The sequence below is a fragment of the Dipteris shenzhenensis genome, chromosome 15 (genome assembly GCF_047967505.1).
Source record: "Dipteris shenzhenensis isolate YYH24624 ecotype China chromosome 15, Dip_SZ_1.0, whole genome shotgun sequence".
Lineage (NCBI taxonomy): Eukaryota > Viridiplantae > Streptophyta > Polypodiopsida > Gleicheniales > Dipteridaceae > Dipteris > Dipteris shenzhenensis.
The window spans coordinates 52,713,580-52,732,151 of NC_141610.1; the positions used below are offsets into that span (position 1 = coordinate 52,713,580).

The following is an 18,572-nucleotide window of genomic DNA, read 5'->3' on the forward strand; positions in this document are numbered from 1 at the left end:
TACGTAATCAAATCAGATTTCAGCCATGTCTGATGCTCCAAATCCCGAGTTCACTATGGGAGAGCAGGACTTAGATTACACTCCAGTGGGAGAGGATGATCAGGGTCTCTATGACGACCTGATAACTAAGAAAGCCTTCAGTGAGTTTACGACTGCTCTTGATGGTAAATTTGAACAGGTCAACGCTAATCAATCGGGGTTGACACAGCAACTCCAAGGGATACAAGCAACTCTGACTCTTCTGGCTAGCACGGTTCAGGCACTCACGCATGTGGATGCCATGGCTTCCGTGCTAGGCCCGAATATCACTCCGGATCCTTTTCCAGGTGACCAAAAATCAAGAACAAAGGAGGTAGTTGACACTTGGTTGCACAAGTGGCAAGTACACTTCCAATTTCACCCCTATCCAGATGAGAAAAAGATTCAGTTGGCAGCAGGGTTTATGTCAGGTAAAGCCTTGCTTTGGTGGAAAGAACTCCAGCCTAAGCCTGATACTTGGACAGATTTTGAGGGCATCTTCAGGAAGGAGTTCCTGAAGAAGGAAGATGACTACGATATCGTCGGCAAGCTCAAGGCCCTCGATATGTCAAAATTGAATTTAACTTTTGAAGTTTATCTTCAAAGATTTAGGGATCTGCAAACCAGGGCCACTAAAATGGATCCTGTAACCTTGTTAGGTTTTTTCGTGGATGGTTTGTCAGACTCCTATAAGTTACAGATTAAGAATAACAAGTGCACAACATTGCAGGAGGCCATGACATATGCGCGCATATATGATGATACCATGGCCGGTACCAAGGCAACCACAGTTACCGAGACGAGTGGAAAGAACAAACGTAAGTTCTTTCAGCATGCGACTGGTATTGGGGAGACGAAGTCTACGGACAACGCCTCCAGGAAAAGCTTAACTCCTGCGAAGAATGGTAAGGCCCGTTTCCTTCGCACTCTCAGGCTCAAGAAAGAAGGCCGATGTTTTTATTGCGAGGAGCGGGGCCACTCAAAGAATGAGTGTCCTAAGCGGAAGAACCAAAAATTGGTGCTAGGACCGAAGCTCCAGGCGGGTCCACGTACCGCAGCCAAGGGAGCCAACCAAATCACGATGACAGGTATTCCAGTAAATGTCATTACCTGCCCCCTTTCTTGTAATTGTACCTTTAATACTTCGTTGTTTGGTTCCCATGATCTTTTCCGAGTTTATGGAGAAGTTAGGGACCAACAGGTTCACATTCTCTTTGATCCGGGCAGCTCTCACAATTTTGTAAATTACAAATTTGTGCAGAAGATGGGGCTGTCCACAGTACCTAGCGACCACACCTACGAGGTGCAGCTTCCAGCCGGGAAGCAGTTTTGGGATCGCAAGGTTGAAGCGCTTCCCATCCGGATTCAAGCCTACACAGGAGCTCTCACATGTTATGTTATGCATCTAGAGCATGTAGACTTGCTGATCGGGATAGAGTGGTTTAAAACCCACAATATTCAGATCGGATGGACGGAGCATACGCTTTCTTTTGTAGATAAGGACACCCAATTTTGTATTCAGTGTGATAAGATTCCCCCTTCTCGGGGGCCTATTGTACCTGCGATGCAGCTTCGGAATATATTAAACAATTCTCATTATGATGTCTATCAGTGTGTTTTGATTTCACTTTCTTCATTTGTTGTTTCGGTCATTAACAAGAATGAATTAAGTGTGTTTGAACACCAAGAATTGAGAATGTTGTTAGATAATTTTAAAGACGTATTCCCAGCTCAACTGCCGGAAGGTTTACCTCCAGAACGGGCAGTAGATCATCGCATAGACTTAGTCCCAGGGGCTCAACCTATCAGTGTACCACCTTATAGGATGAGCCAGGTAGAGGAGGATGAGTTAGCTATCCAGCTTCAGGATTACCTGAATATGGGCTATATCCGCCCAAGTAAATCACCTTGGGGTGCACCTGTCCTCTTAAGAAAGAAGAAAGATTCTTCCTGGAGAATGTGTATTGATTATAAACGATTAAATAAAGTTACAATTAAGAACCGCTATCCTTTACCTCATTCTGATGATTTGATAGACCGTTTGGCCGGAGCGAAGTATTTCACTAAGATTGATTTGCGTACGGGTTATCATCAAATCCGTATCTATGCTAAACACATAGATAGGACCGCATTCCGGACTAGGTATGGTCATTACGAGTTCCTCGTATTACCTTTTGGTTTGACCAATGCTCCTGCTACTTTTCAGCAGATGATGAACGATTTGTTCAGGGATTTTCTGGGCAAATTTGTTGTAGTGTTCTTAGATGATATCTTGGTATATAGTAAAACGCTTGAGGATCATATAGGACACCTTCGGGTTGTCTTACTTGTTCTAAGACAGCATAAGCTTTATGCCAAGATGAGTAAATGTGACTTCTTTATGAAGGAGATCATTTACTTAGGACACAAGATTTCTTCTGAAGGTATTAGCATTGATTTGGATCGTATCCAGAAGGTTTTAGAATGGCCTATCCCTCAGACTGTGAAACAACTTCGTTCTTTCCTAGGATTTACGGTATTTCTTCGGAAGTCAGTGCGTGATTATTCACATATCACGGCACCCTTGACCAACATATTGAAAGGTCGTGGACGCAGGTCTACCCAGCCGATCTCTTGGAATGATGCAATGAACAAGGCTTTTGAAACCTTGAAGTTTTCTATCAAGGAAGCACCCGTTCTTGCATTACCCGATCCTACCCGGCCTTATGTTTTAGAGGCCGATGCGAGCGATTATGCGATTGGGGCAGCTCTATTCCAAGAGGGCAGACTTGTAGCTTTTGAGAGTAAGAAGCTAGACGACACCCAGTATCGTTGGCCCATACTTGAGAAGGAACTTTATGCTGCAGTGTATGCTCTCAAGGTTTGGAGACACTACTTGTATGGTTCAAAGTTCCTTGTATTGACTGATCACCAGTCAATTAAGTATGTGTGTGATGGATCAGAATTGAGAGGAAGGAAAGCTAGATGGGCAGAGCTAATGCAGGATTTTGATTTCGAAATACGTTATCGTAAGGGTTCGTTGAATAGTGTGGCGGATGCCTTAAGTCGAGTTAAGTTTGTAAATGCTTTGTATTTACGGAAATATCCTCAGACCTATTTCAATCCTTGAGAGGGCTATACGCAACTGATAGTCATTTCAGTTCTTATTGGCAGAGAGTCCAGGATGGGAGCTCCATGGTTGACCAGGACTCAGGGATTGTGCCACCTAGGATACAGGCGGCGGGAGGTCAGTGGATGATTAGGAACGGCTTGCTGTTCCGGAATGAAAAGATTTGTGTGCCTGATGTTCTGGACCTTAAATCCAAGATTCTCTGGGAGTGTCATGATGCTCCTAGTGCTGGACATCCAGGTATACATAGGACTCTGTCTCTTGTGAAGCATATCTTTTATTGGCCTAAGATGCGTGCATTTATAGAGAACTATGTAGTAGGTTGCCGGGTTTGTCAGGTTACTAAGGCTGAACGCCTTAGAAGCGCGGGCTTATTACAGCCATTACAGATTCCAGGTAATAAATGGGAAAGTATTTCCATGGATTTTATTACTGGTTTACCTCGAACGCGCAAGGGTCATGACTCTATTTGGGTCATAGTCGACCGTTTGACAAAAATGGCTAGATTCTTACCTACAAGAACAACTATTTCAGCTGTGCAGTTGGCTCACGAGTTTGTGGACCACTTGTTCAAGCTGTATGGTTTGCCATCTGACATAGTCAGTGACAGGGACTCAAAGTTTACAAGTAACTTCTGGACACTTGTATTTGAGAAGTTGAAAACTACTCTAAGTATGAGTTCCTCGGATCATGCACAATCCGATGGCAGTACAGAAAAGGTCAACCAGTTGGTTGAAGACATGCTTCGGGCATATGTATCTAAGAGACAGTCTTCATGGGAAGATTATCTACCCATGATTGAATTTGCTTACAACAGTGCAAAGCATTCTAGTACAGGTTACAGTGCTTTTATGCTTATGTACGGGTTTCAACCTAAGTCACCAGTTATGGTTGGATTAAAAGGGATTCAAAATGATGCTGCTAAGAACTTCTTGCTAGATATGCACGAAATGTTGCAGTTTGCCAAGGAGTCTATTAGAAGTGCCCAAGATCGGGACAGATTTTATGCTAATAGACATCGTTCACCCAGAGAGTTCTCTGAAGGAACGATGGTATATTTGAGAATTCCTAAGGAATCCAAGAGCCTAAGTACTGGTTTGGTTCCGAAATTATCCCCCAGATACTGTGGCCCATTCAAGGTCAGTAAAAGAATTGGACCAGTTGCATATCGACTAGAATTGCCTCCTGATGTTAAAGTACATCCAGTCTTTCATGTCAGTAGACTGAAAGAAGTATTGGGTGCAGATGATCAACTTGTTTCTCCTCATGAGATTATAGAAGTTACAGATTTGACTTTTATTCCTCACGAACCTGAATCTATTCTTGAATTTCGTGAAAGACAGATTCGAAATCGTACTATCACGGAATACAAGATTAAGTGGAAGGATCGTGTTGAGGAGGATGCAACATGAGAGACATTACAAAACCTCAAAAGAACATTTCCGGATTTCTTAGCGAACTCAGGAGTGAGTTCTTAGAGGAGGGGGAGTATGTCATGTGCACGGATTGGTATCTGACGTGTACTAGGTACACAGAACTAGCTCAGGTTAGCCTGGGGAGGCTTAGAGCTAGGCAGGCTTGATTCTCGGGTTGAGTGGCAAGGGTACGAACTATTTATGGGTCTTCGCTATTTTTGGCGCCGGGGCCCGAGTCTATAAAAGAGGCCCAGGGGGTTCAGTTCTCAGTGTGTGCAGTTGGGAGCAAGTCTCGTTCCCAGGTGCTAGGTCTGATCCTGGATTGTGTCGCGGACGCGCGCCTGCATCTTAGCGTAGCCCAAGGCCCAGTGGCAGATCCAGGGCTTCACAGCGCCACCTGGTGGTATGGGACACCAGGCTGGTTTGGATCTGATTGGGAGTTCGTGCCAGTAGCTCAGCTCGTGGCTCGGAGGGGACATCTTCTGATTCGGGATCACATCCCGTAGATGTCACGGTTGGGTGGTGAGCAGCCTGCTCAGTTCTGATGTTGTGTGTGGTTATTTTGCAGATCAGGGGTTTCAGGAGTGCTGGGACGTGTCACTTAGTACACTCATTGGCAGCCCACCTAGGCTAGTTTGCAGACAGCAAGGTGGAGAGATCTTCTGAATGTCAAGTCTACTATGCCCGAGGTTGAGCACGGGCTCAAGTCTAAAGATATCCGGCAGATAGTAGAAGTACCTTGTGGTAAGATCAAAGGACTATGCTCTGGTGGGACTTTGGATCTATCTTTTTTGTAGACTAAGGAAGAAGGACTGCAGACTTAGTACACTCATTGGCAGCCCACCTAGGCTGGTTTGCAGACAGCAAGGTGGAGAGATCTTCTGAATGTCAAGTCTACTACGCCCGAGGTTGAGCACGGGCTCAAGTCTAAAGATATCCGGCAGATAGTAGAAGTACCTTGTGGTAAGATCAAAGGACCATGCTCTGGTGGGACTTTGGATCTATCTCTTTTGTATTGTGTCCATAGCTCTGGACGGAAATATATATTCTTTCGGTAGCTTCTATATTTGGCTGGTTCATTGTCTATTGATGAGCCTGCACATCTATTTGATGCACATTAAGTAAAGAAGTTTGTGATTCCACACCCCACACACTATGTGAGTTCCTGGGCTATTCTATCAGTCTTCCGCTATGCGTACCCTCTGTTGGTCGATTTTTAACACTTCCTCCTGTAGTCATCCCTCACTTCTACATCATTACTGGCCATGATCTTAGTTATGAGTCGAGTCTTATGAATTCTTGCTTCGGTTGCCTTCTGCATCCATGCAGGCATTGCAGGTCTGTCATATGGCATTTCTCGCACTTTACTGTAGCACCCCTATGTGCTTGGGATAGTGGGCTTGTTGGAAAAGTTCCACATTGCCCTTATGTGATGGGATTCTCCAAAATAGGCAGGGTCCTTGATATCACAAAAGATACTCGACTAGTCTATGCCTAGCCCTGGCTCTTTCCAGCATGGTAGAATCAAACCTAGAGGCCTCAGACTCGGTCAGGTCTGTATGCAAGATTGATTCAAGGCAGAAAGCTTGCTATTGAACCACCTTTGATATTTCCTTCTAGGACTTGGACTCGTCTATGAAGATCAATCCTAAGGCAATCATCACTCACTCCCTTGTCTTGGAAGTGTGCCATGATGCTCAACACACATTTGAAGAAAGAGGAATGAACAAGGATAACAGTGGATGCTTTTCTTATGGTGATAATATAGAAGAGAATTAGCACAAACTGAAATGCAGAAGAAATTCAAATGTGAGCTGATTCTATTTTCATTGCATTAATAGATGTAAAAGGTGGAGTTCTCTTGGCAAGGTACAATAGGGGGAACAATAAAGAAAGAAAGAAAGAAAAAAGAAAGTTTATTAAAAGTCCTCGAAAGACCAAAGGGTCTATGAGACTGAAAAGAACCATATATAATGAGCTGATTAGGTGGAGCCTCTAAGCGGGCATCTACACCCAAGACAAATACAACCTAGTCATAGAAACACTTTTACATAGAATGTCTAAGCCATGGAGAGGATAGAAAACGTGGTGTGGCACCACTGAGATGGTCCTCAAGAAGCTACTGGAGGGGTCAACCCCAAAAGGAAGTTCAGTGATGTATGAGGTTGCGGTGGCATAAAACCTGTAATAGGGCACTGGCAACGGTCAGGGTGTGTAGTCCATTGTGGTCTCCTAGCTGCAGTTTTGTGTCGGACAAGTGTGATTGTCACACCCGTCAGTTGTGTCTCCAATCTAGTATCTGTGCATCGACCCACTGGCAAGTCTGTCATGTCTTGCTCTGGACCTCGGTTCTGTTGTCCCCTTGGGACATGCTAATTCATGCTATGTGGCTGGAAAAAATGAGTGATCATGCTTTGAGAGGAGTTTGTCTGTGCACCCTGATCTTGCCTATATGTCTGAAGTACATGGTCTTTGTCTCATGACTGAAAGTTGCCATTGAGACGTTTGTTGGCAGATCTACATGCATCATTGAAGGAACCTACCCCAATTCTCTCTGATAGTCAGACTCTATTGTAGTGTTTTGGGTTTCTAGCATGTACAAAACACATAGAGATACATTTATCAATATGTCAGGGAGCATTTACATGCAGGGGAGATCAGCTTGGTCTTTTGTCCTACACATCAGAGTGTGGCAGATCTCTTCAGCAAAGATTTACTTCATGAAAATGTTGAGACTCCTGCAAAAACTTATATTCGTTTGGCAATTGACATTATTTCTTGTGTGAGAGTGCAACAGAAAATGAACAACTAAAGAGAGAACACACACCAGAAAACCTGAACTGCAAAATGGAGAGAGTGAGAGACTGCAAGGATCTCAAGAAAAGGCCCTCTATTGCTGGGCAAAACCTCCAAAACAAAGTGATGATACAATGGGTCAAAGAGGGGCCAATATATAGCCCCAGCCCCCCCTCCCGTCTGTCCAATATATAAGGCGAACTCGGCTGTCAAAAGGGGCCGACCAGCAGGTCAGTGTACCCTTCCCACAGGCCAGCTGATGGGGCCTGGTAACCCAACCAAGCAATTCAGGTCTATAGCCCAAGGGGTGGCCTTGATGGCCCCCCCCACTGGCCCAGCATAGTGCAGCCTACGGGCAGGTACATGCCTTTAGGCTGTACCTGCCCGGGTACATGCCCGGATACAAAGCCAACCACCCTCCCTACAGTGTACACTAGCCTCACATGAGGCGTGCACACCCACAACAAAGGCCCTCGTTCAACTAGAGAGAGAAGATGTTGACTTTAACATCTTGTACATTTTAACATCTTCATTGTAGGGAACTGTTAGAAATATTAATCTCTAAGGTAAAGGCCAATGTAATTAAGGTTAGGGGTACTTTTTTCTTTCTAAAATTTTCCCCCTAACCACAATTAGTGATTGAGTTGATTTGTCACTGCATGTGTGTTGATCCTAACCAGGGTCCATTCTAGGGTTTTGTCTCTATGACTAGCCTAGTATATCTCTCATTTTGTGCGTTGCTAAATTCTCAATGTAGCTTGCTCCCTCTTGTGTTCTCTTCGACCTTGCTCCATTTTCAATATCTGCATCTATAGCTCGAGTGCCATTTTCTTGATCAATGCGTTTTCTAGTAGGGTCCTTAGATGTGTTTTTGAAGCCTCCTTTGTTTTAAGCTCCTCGCCTATGGTAGGCCTTTTGGGTTAATTCTTTTATCATTTTACAGTCTAGTTTGTCTGCTCAATTATGTGCAAGCCTCTCTAGCTCAGTCTGCACACCTCTCTGCGGTCCAGCGTCCTTGCTTTGTTGAATGTACTTTTAACAACATATGGGATGTGGTAGAGCTGTCCATATTCAAAAAGGCTGTTGGAATAAGGTGGGTTTAGAAGTTGAAAATTTGATGGTATCATTGGCAAGTATAAGGCAAGTCGATGTCCTAAAGGATATTTCCAATGAAAGAGGATAGATTATAATGATAACCATCAGGCGTGCCATGGTATTAGTTGCTCATTTTGGTTAGAAGCATTAGTTGGACATTAAGACCGCTTTCCTTAGTGGGAACTTGCTTGAGGAAGTCAATGTACTCATGTCATTGGATTTGTGATGCCTAGATAAGAAGTAAAGTGTGTAAGCTATGCAAAGCACTGTATGGTCTGGAATAAACTCCACAAACTTGGTATGAGAAAATACACAATAGTTTAGCTAGTAAGCATTCGAAGAATAGTCCAATTGAATCTACCTTCTTTGTCAAGAGAGACAACGTGGATTTTATCTTAATCATACTTTATGTGGATGACATTTTGCTGACAAGTACCAATGAGGACAGATTGCTGATTTCCAAGACTAACCTTAAAGCCTTCATTGAGATGTCGTATTTTGGGACTGTTGCATTATTACTTGAGAATTCAGTTTACGTAATTAAAAGAAGGCATTGTCATGAAATAGTCCAAGTATATACATGCTTAGAATACAAAATCATAAGCCAATTTCAACTCCGGTGGAGCTTGGGATTAAGCTATTAATGTATGATGGCATTGAAACTTTTGATGCCACTATGTACAACTAGGTTGTTGGTTGCCTCATTTACCCATGCAACACACATCTTGACATTCTGTTTGGGGTATCATAGGTGAGTAGATATATGCATAGCCCTAAGACCACACACTGGTATGCAATAAGCACATTTTCAGCTAGCATCTTGGATTGTTCTTTTATGTTGGGGAGGTGACTTTCAATTACATGCATTGACTGATTTAGATTGGGATGGGGACTATGATGGTGGGCCGTTCACCTATGATGGTAGGCCTCAAGAGGTGGTTGGGGATCTTCATGGAAGTTTGTAGTCACCCAATACTCCTTGTGACAATCAAAGTGCTATTGCAGGAGCATGAAACCTTATGTTTCATGCTCACACCAAACACATTGAGATATACTCCCACGATGTCAGAGAGAGATTATATGTAGTAGAGATCAGCTTGATCTATTATCTACACATGACAATGTTGCATATCTTTTCACTAAGAGAAAAGTTTGAAGCTTTTTGCAAAGCTTTAGGCTTGGTTTCTTGTTGGGGATTTGAGTAGTGAGGTGTGAACACCCCTTGAGGCACTTTCACCTCCAATTAGGATGATTCCTTCCCCTTAGGGTTAGGTCTTTATGTTTGAGGTATATCAAATTATTTTGGTCTGGTCCATCTCTACCTTTCATTATACATTCACAAGCTCCTGTGTGTGTATCCACTTCTTGATTTCTAACAAACATTGGATGCAAGAACAAGCGCTAGATAAAATTATATTTGGACAATCAACTAATGGCATAAGTAGATGGTTTCTTCTTTCTTCTGTACTTTTTTTGGGTTTTTTTTGTTGGGGGTGGGGGGGGATGGTAACCATAGGCTCTGGTTGGAGATTGGCAATGATGGGTTTTTTCTAGGTGGCTCAAGGTTTTAGCATTACACCTTTGATGTGAGAGACTTAGATATCGACTAGAGCTTGGCTCAATAAGAGTGAGTGATTTCTGTCATTTAGTTTCAGTCTAAGTGGTTCTCCCCCTATGGTAAGGAAAGGCTAATTGCTGCATCAAATGATGACCATACCCAACATACTAGGCAAGCAGCCCAATGCCCTCCCAACTTTTGCTAAAGCTCATTGCAGAACACAGCTGCAATATTAACAATGATTTGAAAAAGAAGTTGATCTTCAGCTCATTGGAAGGATGAGCTTCCAAGCTTACAAATCAAGACCAAAGAGTTGGATGGACAACGGGCTCTAGCACTCTCAAAGACCTTTTGTAATGGTGGACAATCAACCTTTAACAGTGTAACTTCAGAGAGCCCAACTCTTCCCTCTTCCTATGTTAGGTCTCTAGATAGTGCATATTCAATTGAGATCAATAGAAGTGTCGCAATATAGCTTGAACTTAGGTGTGACGGGCATGGATACAACCAAAATATTGCTGGAATTTTATTGGGAGTGAATAGTACAAAGTTCTATTACCAAATGTGACTCACTAGAAGGTATACGTCATAGGAGGGTGCTCATACTTGATCCAAGGTTCTACCATGTGAAGAGTTCTCTTTGCATGCCTTCTCAAAGACATAGTGTCTCTCACATCCTCAATTAAAATGGGGCCAAACCCTAGCAGGTTGGTTGGGTAATCCTCAATTTAAATGGGGCCAAACCCTAGCAGGTCAGACATCTGGCAAATCTGACCAGCCATGGCCAGCAAATTGGCCCCATAGCTTGGCCATAGTAGCCCTATGACGTATTGTCTTCCAAACCCTGAAATGCTAGGACCATTTCCATAACAGCAATTTTAACAAGGCAAATCTTATGTGATCTTGTGCCCTTGGCTTCCTCACATGGGGCCTTAGAGACTTATCTACGGATTGACATAGCCAAACTGAGACTTTGACAAGACATTACCATAGCTGAGAACCAACCCCTTCTTGCCAATTTATCTCATATCCATGGTTAAGAATGTTACAATTTGGCATAGCCATCAGGTAAGCACTAGATCTCTATTTGGCCATAATGATATATTGAGTGTTCTCACATGTATGGAATGTCAGCTCTGTGGAGCCCACGCTTCAGTCACATTTTGAGGTTTGGTTGAACTGCTACAATCATTCACTTTGCGATCCTGTTCCGTAGGTTTCTATGTATGATGCTGATGGCAGCAATGCTCTGCTGTACATTTTGTGTCACAAATTCAGTTTGTTGAAGCATGCTGTACCATAGTCTCTTACGCTTCTTTGACACATCGTCCATCCCATCAGGTAAACACTAGAACTCTATTTGGCCATAATGATATATTAAGTATTCTCAGATACATGGAGTGCCAGATCTGGCCCAACAGGTTCACAGTCACATTTTGAGGGTTTGGTTGAACTGATCATGTTCTGTAGGTTTCGATGTCTGGTGTTTGTTGCAATGCTCTGCTGTACAGTTTGTGTCATGAAGTCAGTTTGTTGGAGCATGCTGTACGATAGCCTTTTTAGCTTCTCTGACATGGCATTTCATAATCACATGCATGTTACCGAAAAAAACTTGGCATGGTTAGAGTTCATTAAAAAGAGTGCACGAATAGCCAACATATGTGGGTATTGCAGAGATCAACTGGGAATTTAATATTTTTCCAATCAGAATTTGTGCTAATGTGCTTCCACTATATTCCAGGTGATGGCCCATTTGAGGGTTTCCGGAAGGCTTCACAAGGCAAGGTCTATATCTGCAACTCAAACTATCTTGCCTTAGAATGGCTAAATCTGACCTTAACCAGGGATTAAGTTCAGTGTAATACTTTTGTGACCAATCTGAAAGATCAGAGGAAAGGCTCATAATGTATGTTGTCAATGCAGAAGCCCGAACAACTAACACGTGCTGGATCCCTTATTTCTTCTGGAAGATCAGGTCTTGATTCTCCTACATTTTTTCAGTCTCTTTTCTAATGTTGTGACTTGTGTGAAGGATTTGTTCAAATAGTTCTTGAGTTTTGACTGTACTTCTGGGCGGGAATGGATTCAAAATAGATTCTTTTGATTGTAAGTAGAACCAAAACTCATATGGGGCTTATCATATGATCTGATATTATCAGAGAAAGTTTGAAATAGCAAACAATTTGAATCATTAGCTACTTGGCAGGCCTTGGATTGGAGAGTAATAATCCAACTAAGATGCGTCGAGTGGAACGCCGTGAGAAGTAAGTTCCCTTTATTACCTTTGCCTTATTCACTTTTTGTTCTGCCCACACATTATTATGCTGGATCATATCAATGTTCTGTTATTGTTTTCTTTTATTCAGTCGTCTTGTTACAGTCCTTTCCTCTTTAGTGTTATGGATGTTTTCTCCTTGCCTCAGTGGTCTAACTACAAAGGTAGGCAAAATGATACTCATACTACAATGGAATACAAAGGTAGGCGAAATGCTACTCATACTAAAATGGAATCACCTTATTCCATGTGTTGTGCACTTATGTTTCAGCGTTGATTTGAGCAAAGGCATCATAGGAAGACATGACAAAGTTTAAGTTCAGAATAAATTGTATATCCCATGCACTTAGTCAGTGTGTGTGGAAGTAATTGTGAGATTTTACATCAACACATCCTTGATTGTGGATGTAACATGTTCTATGAAATGAGGACTGAATTTGTTGCCAGGATTGGTAATGCCTTGCAAGGGGCAAAATTGAGAGCAGAGTTGCGTAAAAAAGGTGAGACGAAAGTGTATTCTCAATGAGCCACTGCTATAAGAGGTGCGATATTTAAAACATGATGATGTGGCACAACTTGACCATCTTACATGACAATTGCATTCTATACACCATTCAGGTCCCTAACCACATGCATTGCATTGTGGCTACTGCAATCCTCTTATTCAGCTTTGATGGAGGAAAGAGCGTGTTGTTTCTTACAGAGCCATGAAATGCACGTGGAACTAAGGGAGAATCAACACACATATGTCATTATGAACATCTTTCCAAGGAATCAATGAACCCATGGAGCTCAAAGTAACCTGGCATAATGCAAGCCAGCAAGAATTGTACCTTCCAATAGAGAGGGGTCAAGAAGTCAGAGTGCTAGGACTTCCTAGCAATGGAGAAGAGACGGTAGGGGGCGGGGTGGAGGTAGGGACCTGAGAAGAGAGGGATGAAAGATGTAAGGTTGTCAAAGGTCAAGAAGTCACAGTGCTAGGACTTCCTAGCACAGTTATGCTGAAACACGTTTCAGAGCCCAGCCAGGCCTAAAACGCCGTTTCAGAGAAGCCCCGTTTTTTGAAACGCGTTTCAGGGTCTAAAACGTTTCAGGACTCTGAAACGGCTGGCTGAAACGTTTCAGCCAGTCTGAAACGCGTTTCAGAGCTCTGAAATGTTGTGTGTTCTCATCTCAAAACTCCCTTTTCTAAACCTCCCTTGCTGATGTGGCGTTTCCCCGTTTCAGCCCTCCCAGAAATCCCGAAACGTTTTCGTTTCCGTTTCCGTTCCTCGTTTCCCCTAACTATGCTTCCTAGCAATGGAGAAGAGGCGATAGGGGACGGGGTGGAGGTAGGTACCTGAGAAGAGAGGGATGAAAGATATAAGGTTGTCATAGGTCAAGAAGTTAGAGTGCTAGGACTTCCTAGCAATGGAGAAGAGGCGGTGGGGGACGAGGTGGAGGTAGGGACCTGAGAAGAGAGGGATGAAACATATAAGGTTGTCAAAGGTATTTAGTGAGCTTGGCCTTTTCTTTGGAAGCCTCCAATTCGTCGACAACCCTCAATGAGATTGACCTCACTTGAGTGAGTCAGAAGACTCCCATTTGCCCTCGAATGCACACCCCCCTTGGCATGCTTCCTTTGCTTTTGCCCATGGATTGGTGTCCAAGCATCTACCTGCTGTTAGCTATCATTGTGACTTTAATCTATTGTGGTGGGCGCACTATCGGTTGTCACAACCCCACTTATGAGACTCCATACCAAGATGAGGGTGTAGTAAGCTTGAGCAGTTTGGGTAGGTGAAAGGGGAAGTAGATAGGTGCATAAGTTCTCAGCTAAGAAAGGCTGTTTTGAAAACCCAAGTGTGATGTTGGCAACACATTTGTTGGTCATCATGGCCTCTCTTGTGAGCCTCCATACTAGGATGTAGTAAGCCCGAGTAGTTTAAGGTAGGAGAAAGAAAGAAAGAAACAAAAGAAAGAAATTTTATTAGAGTCTTCGGAAGACCGATGGGTCTATGAGACTGAAAGAAAACCTAGGGTGGAGCTACTGAAACGAGCATCATCACCCGTGCTGAATGTGTGATCATACATAATCAAATACATCTGGATGTAACAATGAAAAGAAAAGGACTGGAGCGGAGCGGAATCCAGGCATATGAAGCTTAGTGTACCCCGGTGGTGTGATGAAATCCCTCCTCCGAAATATGAAGACAGTAATCTCTGTAGAAACTCAGCTAGACTGGAAGCTCCCACGGCTCCAACTAGGTCCTAAAGGTGTGTAGCTGTAGGAGATCCTCTCGAATGGCCTGGTTGGTGTGTGGCCCAATGGGGATGGTGGGTGGGAGTACCAAAGGCGCATCTAAATTGTACTGAAAAGGAGGTATCCTATCGATGTGAAACCCTAGTCTCACAAGCCATATGTGAGTCCGTGCATACCAGCATCGCTCGTCTCCCTCTGCTGCCAACCTCATGGAGGAATCGAGAGCCAACCATGGCAACTTCTGTCTCCCTGATGTGCAGTCCCCATATGATCTAACCCGGTGTAGATATGTGATGGTCTAAAAGGCTGCATCTAGCTGGAGTGGAGAAGCACCAAAATCGACCTGAATGATGTGATGTGGTACAAACAGTTTCCCCCGGATCATCCGTGAGAGCATGAGGATCTACAGGCGCTCCACCTGTGTCCATCCACTATCTCTGACATGTCAGGCCCCCAACAAGGGCTGCCATATATTGGCTGGTCGGGGACCAAGGAGTCGAAGAGAAGAGCCTTGGTCGGAGGGTCCTGGAAGTGGGAGTGGAAGCATTGTCTCTCTAGCCGAGCCAGTGAGGGGTATCCCTTGCTCAATCTGGCGTGCATGGCTAGTCTCATCGTGAAGATCGAGCCGAGGAAGATGACCCCTAAGTAAGTGTACGAGGATACGATCTCAACTGGTGACCCACCGAAAGTAAAAGTAAACTGCTTCCGTTGCATGTTTGCCCGAGAGGTGTTAAAGATCATGACCTTGGTCTTGCCGAGGTTGACCTCCAAATCATGGGATAAACAAAAAGCGTGCTGTGCATCTAGGTGTGGCTGGAGCCCCTCGGGTGTGGATGACAAGAGTGCCACATCATCTGCATAAAGAAGAATCCTGATGATGATCCCGGCAAGTGAGCAACTGGTCCCTCCGAACACCCCCATGAAAGTCTCAAGCTCATCGATGTAGAGGCCAAACAGGGTCGGTGATAAGGGACAACCCTGTTTGACCCCTATGGTACTCAAGATCTCATTTGTCCAACCTGTGCCTGTCTGAACTCGGCTTGAGACTCTCTCATACAGTGCATGACTGCCCAGATGATCTCCTGATCAAATCTTAGTGTCTGTAGGGGAAGTAGACAGGTGCCTACCATAAGTCCTCAGCTAGGGGCTGTTTTGAACACCCAGGTTTGTTGTTCAGGAGCACAATTGTTACCAGCAGGACACCTATTAATAGATTTGATGTAGGGGACCTTAGATGTGGCCCAACCTAGTCAGTCATCAAGTTGGCCAGATCTGACCCTTGAGTCGGGTGTGTATGACCCCTAAGTTAGCCCTACACTTAGTCTGGTCAGCCAGTTTGAGGCTCTCCTTATCCTATAGAGAAGGACAGCATTGCAGTCCAGAGCCTTTACTGTTCAGCCGTCAGTATATTGACTGTAATTTCCCAGCCCTTCGCTGGATGCTTGTAGCTCATCTTGAGCACGCCTTCCCATGCTTTGTGGACATATATGCTGAGTACTTCTTCAGTTCATCTTTCCATAATTTCTAGTTCTTGGGATCATTGGTTATGCACGAGAGATTGAGTAATCGTTCAGACTACTGCATGGGGTTTCTACAGCGAGCAGATGCTAATTCTAACATGGTAATAGAGCCCATAGTGGCACTCTTGTGATGTGCTCTAGAAAGCTGAAAAAAGCTGTCCTTTGAGAACAAGGAGACTCTGATTCAGCTAGGTAACTTTCTGTTTTCAATTTCAAGCAGTGTGTTTATTTGAAGCTTTCTACCAGTTTCTCTAGCTCCCTTCATGGCTTCATGTATCCCAATCTCCAATTTTGGCGAAAATGGTAATTTGATGGTACAAACTATCCTATCTAGAAGGCAAGTCCGAAGCGATTTTAGGGGTATTTGGGGGATCACGGAAGGAGTTGAGAAAATTTCTAAAGACGTGGTGGCAATGCATGATGTGGTGTAGAGAGATACAGAGCATAATCGGCATATCTACAAATTCGATCATACTACACATCCAGCTTGTAGGTACAATAGTGTAGGCCCGGAAGATTTTAAAGAGCTTACTTGGAACAAAGAATTTTTCGGAGAATGTTTTCCCTCTAGAGTCAACTATTGATGATGGGGTCTGGGATTATGACCATCTTACGAAGGTGAAAATCATGAGGGACTAACTAGCGACAGTTGCTCACAAAGTGGACACAAGGCATCTATTCTTGTGCTGGGTATGCTGTCAAGAAGCTTCAAGGTGTTTGCAACATTTTTATTGGCCGCCAGAGAGTAGACCAAGTCTCACTTTCAAGAGCTTGCGTCTTATTGGTGCAAGAGGAGGCACGAGAAAAGCAATATGATGAAGACGGTAATAACAAGGCCTTCTCTGCTACGGCAATGGTAAGCCTGATGACAACAACGTCTCAAAGGGGAATGAGCAATGTCTGAGGACAATGGGGCAGGAAAGTTGTAGATAGTGGTGCTCAAAGCTTTTGCAATTGAGGAATTGGCCTAGAAGTCTAGCATGATTTGGAGCATTGGTGCTCAGAGATTTTGCAATGTAGCAATTGGCATAGAAGTCTAGCAATATTGAACAACTTTTGAGTTTTCTACTTGTAAGAGTCTCCGAAATGGTCTCATAAGGGAGGATGTCAAAGTCACTAAATTATAAAGTACATACAAGTGGATAAAAAAAGTCATTTCAAGTCACAAATTTGATCTAAAGAGAGATGCTATTCCACCAGATCCTCATACCCCATTGTCTCTCTTGATCTCTCTCCCAAAAGTAGATTCCCATTTGTAGCAAATCACAATAGATAGCCCTCTCTCTGGTTTCTCACGTCTCTCTGTGTAGAATACAACTTCTCCACCAATTTATGTCTCAGACAAGCCACCTGGGTGTGACCATAAAGTGTTGTTAAAGTTCCATACGGCCATGTTTAGTTTGCGATGCACCTTTGTCCCGTAGGCCCCACACCATCATGCGGTGTGTCTATCCCTATCCTTGATGATCACTTAGCCATCTCTATAGGCAACACATTTTCCTTGCTTCCTTGTTGCCATCCACATGAACCATCCCTTTCCCTTCGCTCCTATGTTCTTGCTGTCATCATCATCCAAATAGATTTTAGTTCCCTTCAACTACTTCCCCATGAAGACCAACCTATCCTTCGTGTTCCTAGATAGGTTGGTCTTCCCCATGAAGACCAACTAATCCTCTGTGTTCCTAAACCTTATCAGCATTGGCCTTTCGTGTGCATGAGCCCTCCCACTCTTCAAGCTGCAACAAAGGTCACATTTACCCCCATCTGCTATATGAGTGCTTCAACATTCCCCATAAGAGTATCTCCCATTGCCAGCCCTCTCACCAACACATTCATTGCCTTGCACGAGGAGGGGGGGGGGGGAGCGAGAGAGAGAGAGAGAGAGAGAGAGAGAGAGAGAGAGATGATATGATTGTATTAACGTCCTCGTGAGACCCTTTAGGATCTATGGGACAGTGATCACTATCAACAAGTATTGATTGTTTACATCCATTGAAAGAAAATAGCATAAATGCAGTGAGTACTTGTGGTGCTAATCTGTGTGCTAGACCAAGTACTTTGTTGCGATATTCTAAAATTTCCTTTATGTAGTTGCCTAGCTCTTTGGCTGACCACTCCAATAGGGATTTCAGGTTGCTTCTATTGCCCCCATAACATTCTCTGATTTGCGCATATGCTCGACATGTTAGGAGTACATGCTGCTCATTTTCTACTTCTCCTGCGGGGCAGATTTTACATACTCTTTCCTCTCTTGGTACCCTGGGTCTTGCCCATCTTCCCCTCTCCACCTCGAGGTCATGTGAGCTGGTTCTGATTTTGCAGATTAAATGTCTTTTAAATATTGATATGTCTTCCCCGAGGTATTTCTGCATTCCATAGCTGTCCATCGGATTGATTTCCTGCTTATAAAACTGCATTTTTGCCCCCGGTTCTTGCCATAGCTTCTGTAGCATTCTCTGCGTTACTAACTCCCTAATCTCACATGCATCTTCGGGAATATCAGCAGCACAGAGAGATGATGTAACCGGCCTTAGATCACTAAGG

At 43.8% G+C, this 18,572-nt stretch overlaps 1 protein-coding gene across 1 annotated transcript in view; it reads left to right on the top strand.

The window, feature by feature from the left end:
- The window catches only part of LOC147893966 (protein CYCLOPS-like), a 76,186-nt gene that overhangs the window by 26,664 nt on the left and 30,950 nt on the right, over positions 1-18,572 (top strand). Inside the window, exons 7-9 of the mRNA XM_087385464.1 lie at positions 11,733-11,776; positions 11,915-11,966; positions 12,198-12,255. Coding sequence (XP_087241590.1) covers positions 11,733-11,776; positions 11,915-11,966; positions 12,198-12,255 — 154 coding nt within the window. The remainder of the gene's footprint in view (positions 1-11,732; positions 11,777-11,914; positions 11,967-12,197; positions 12,256-18,572) is intronic.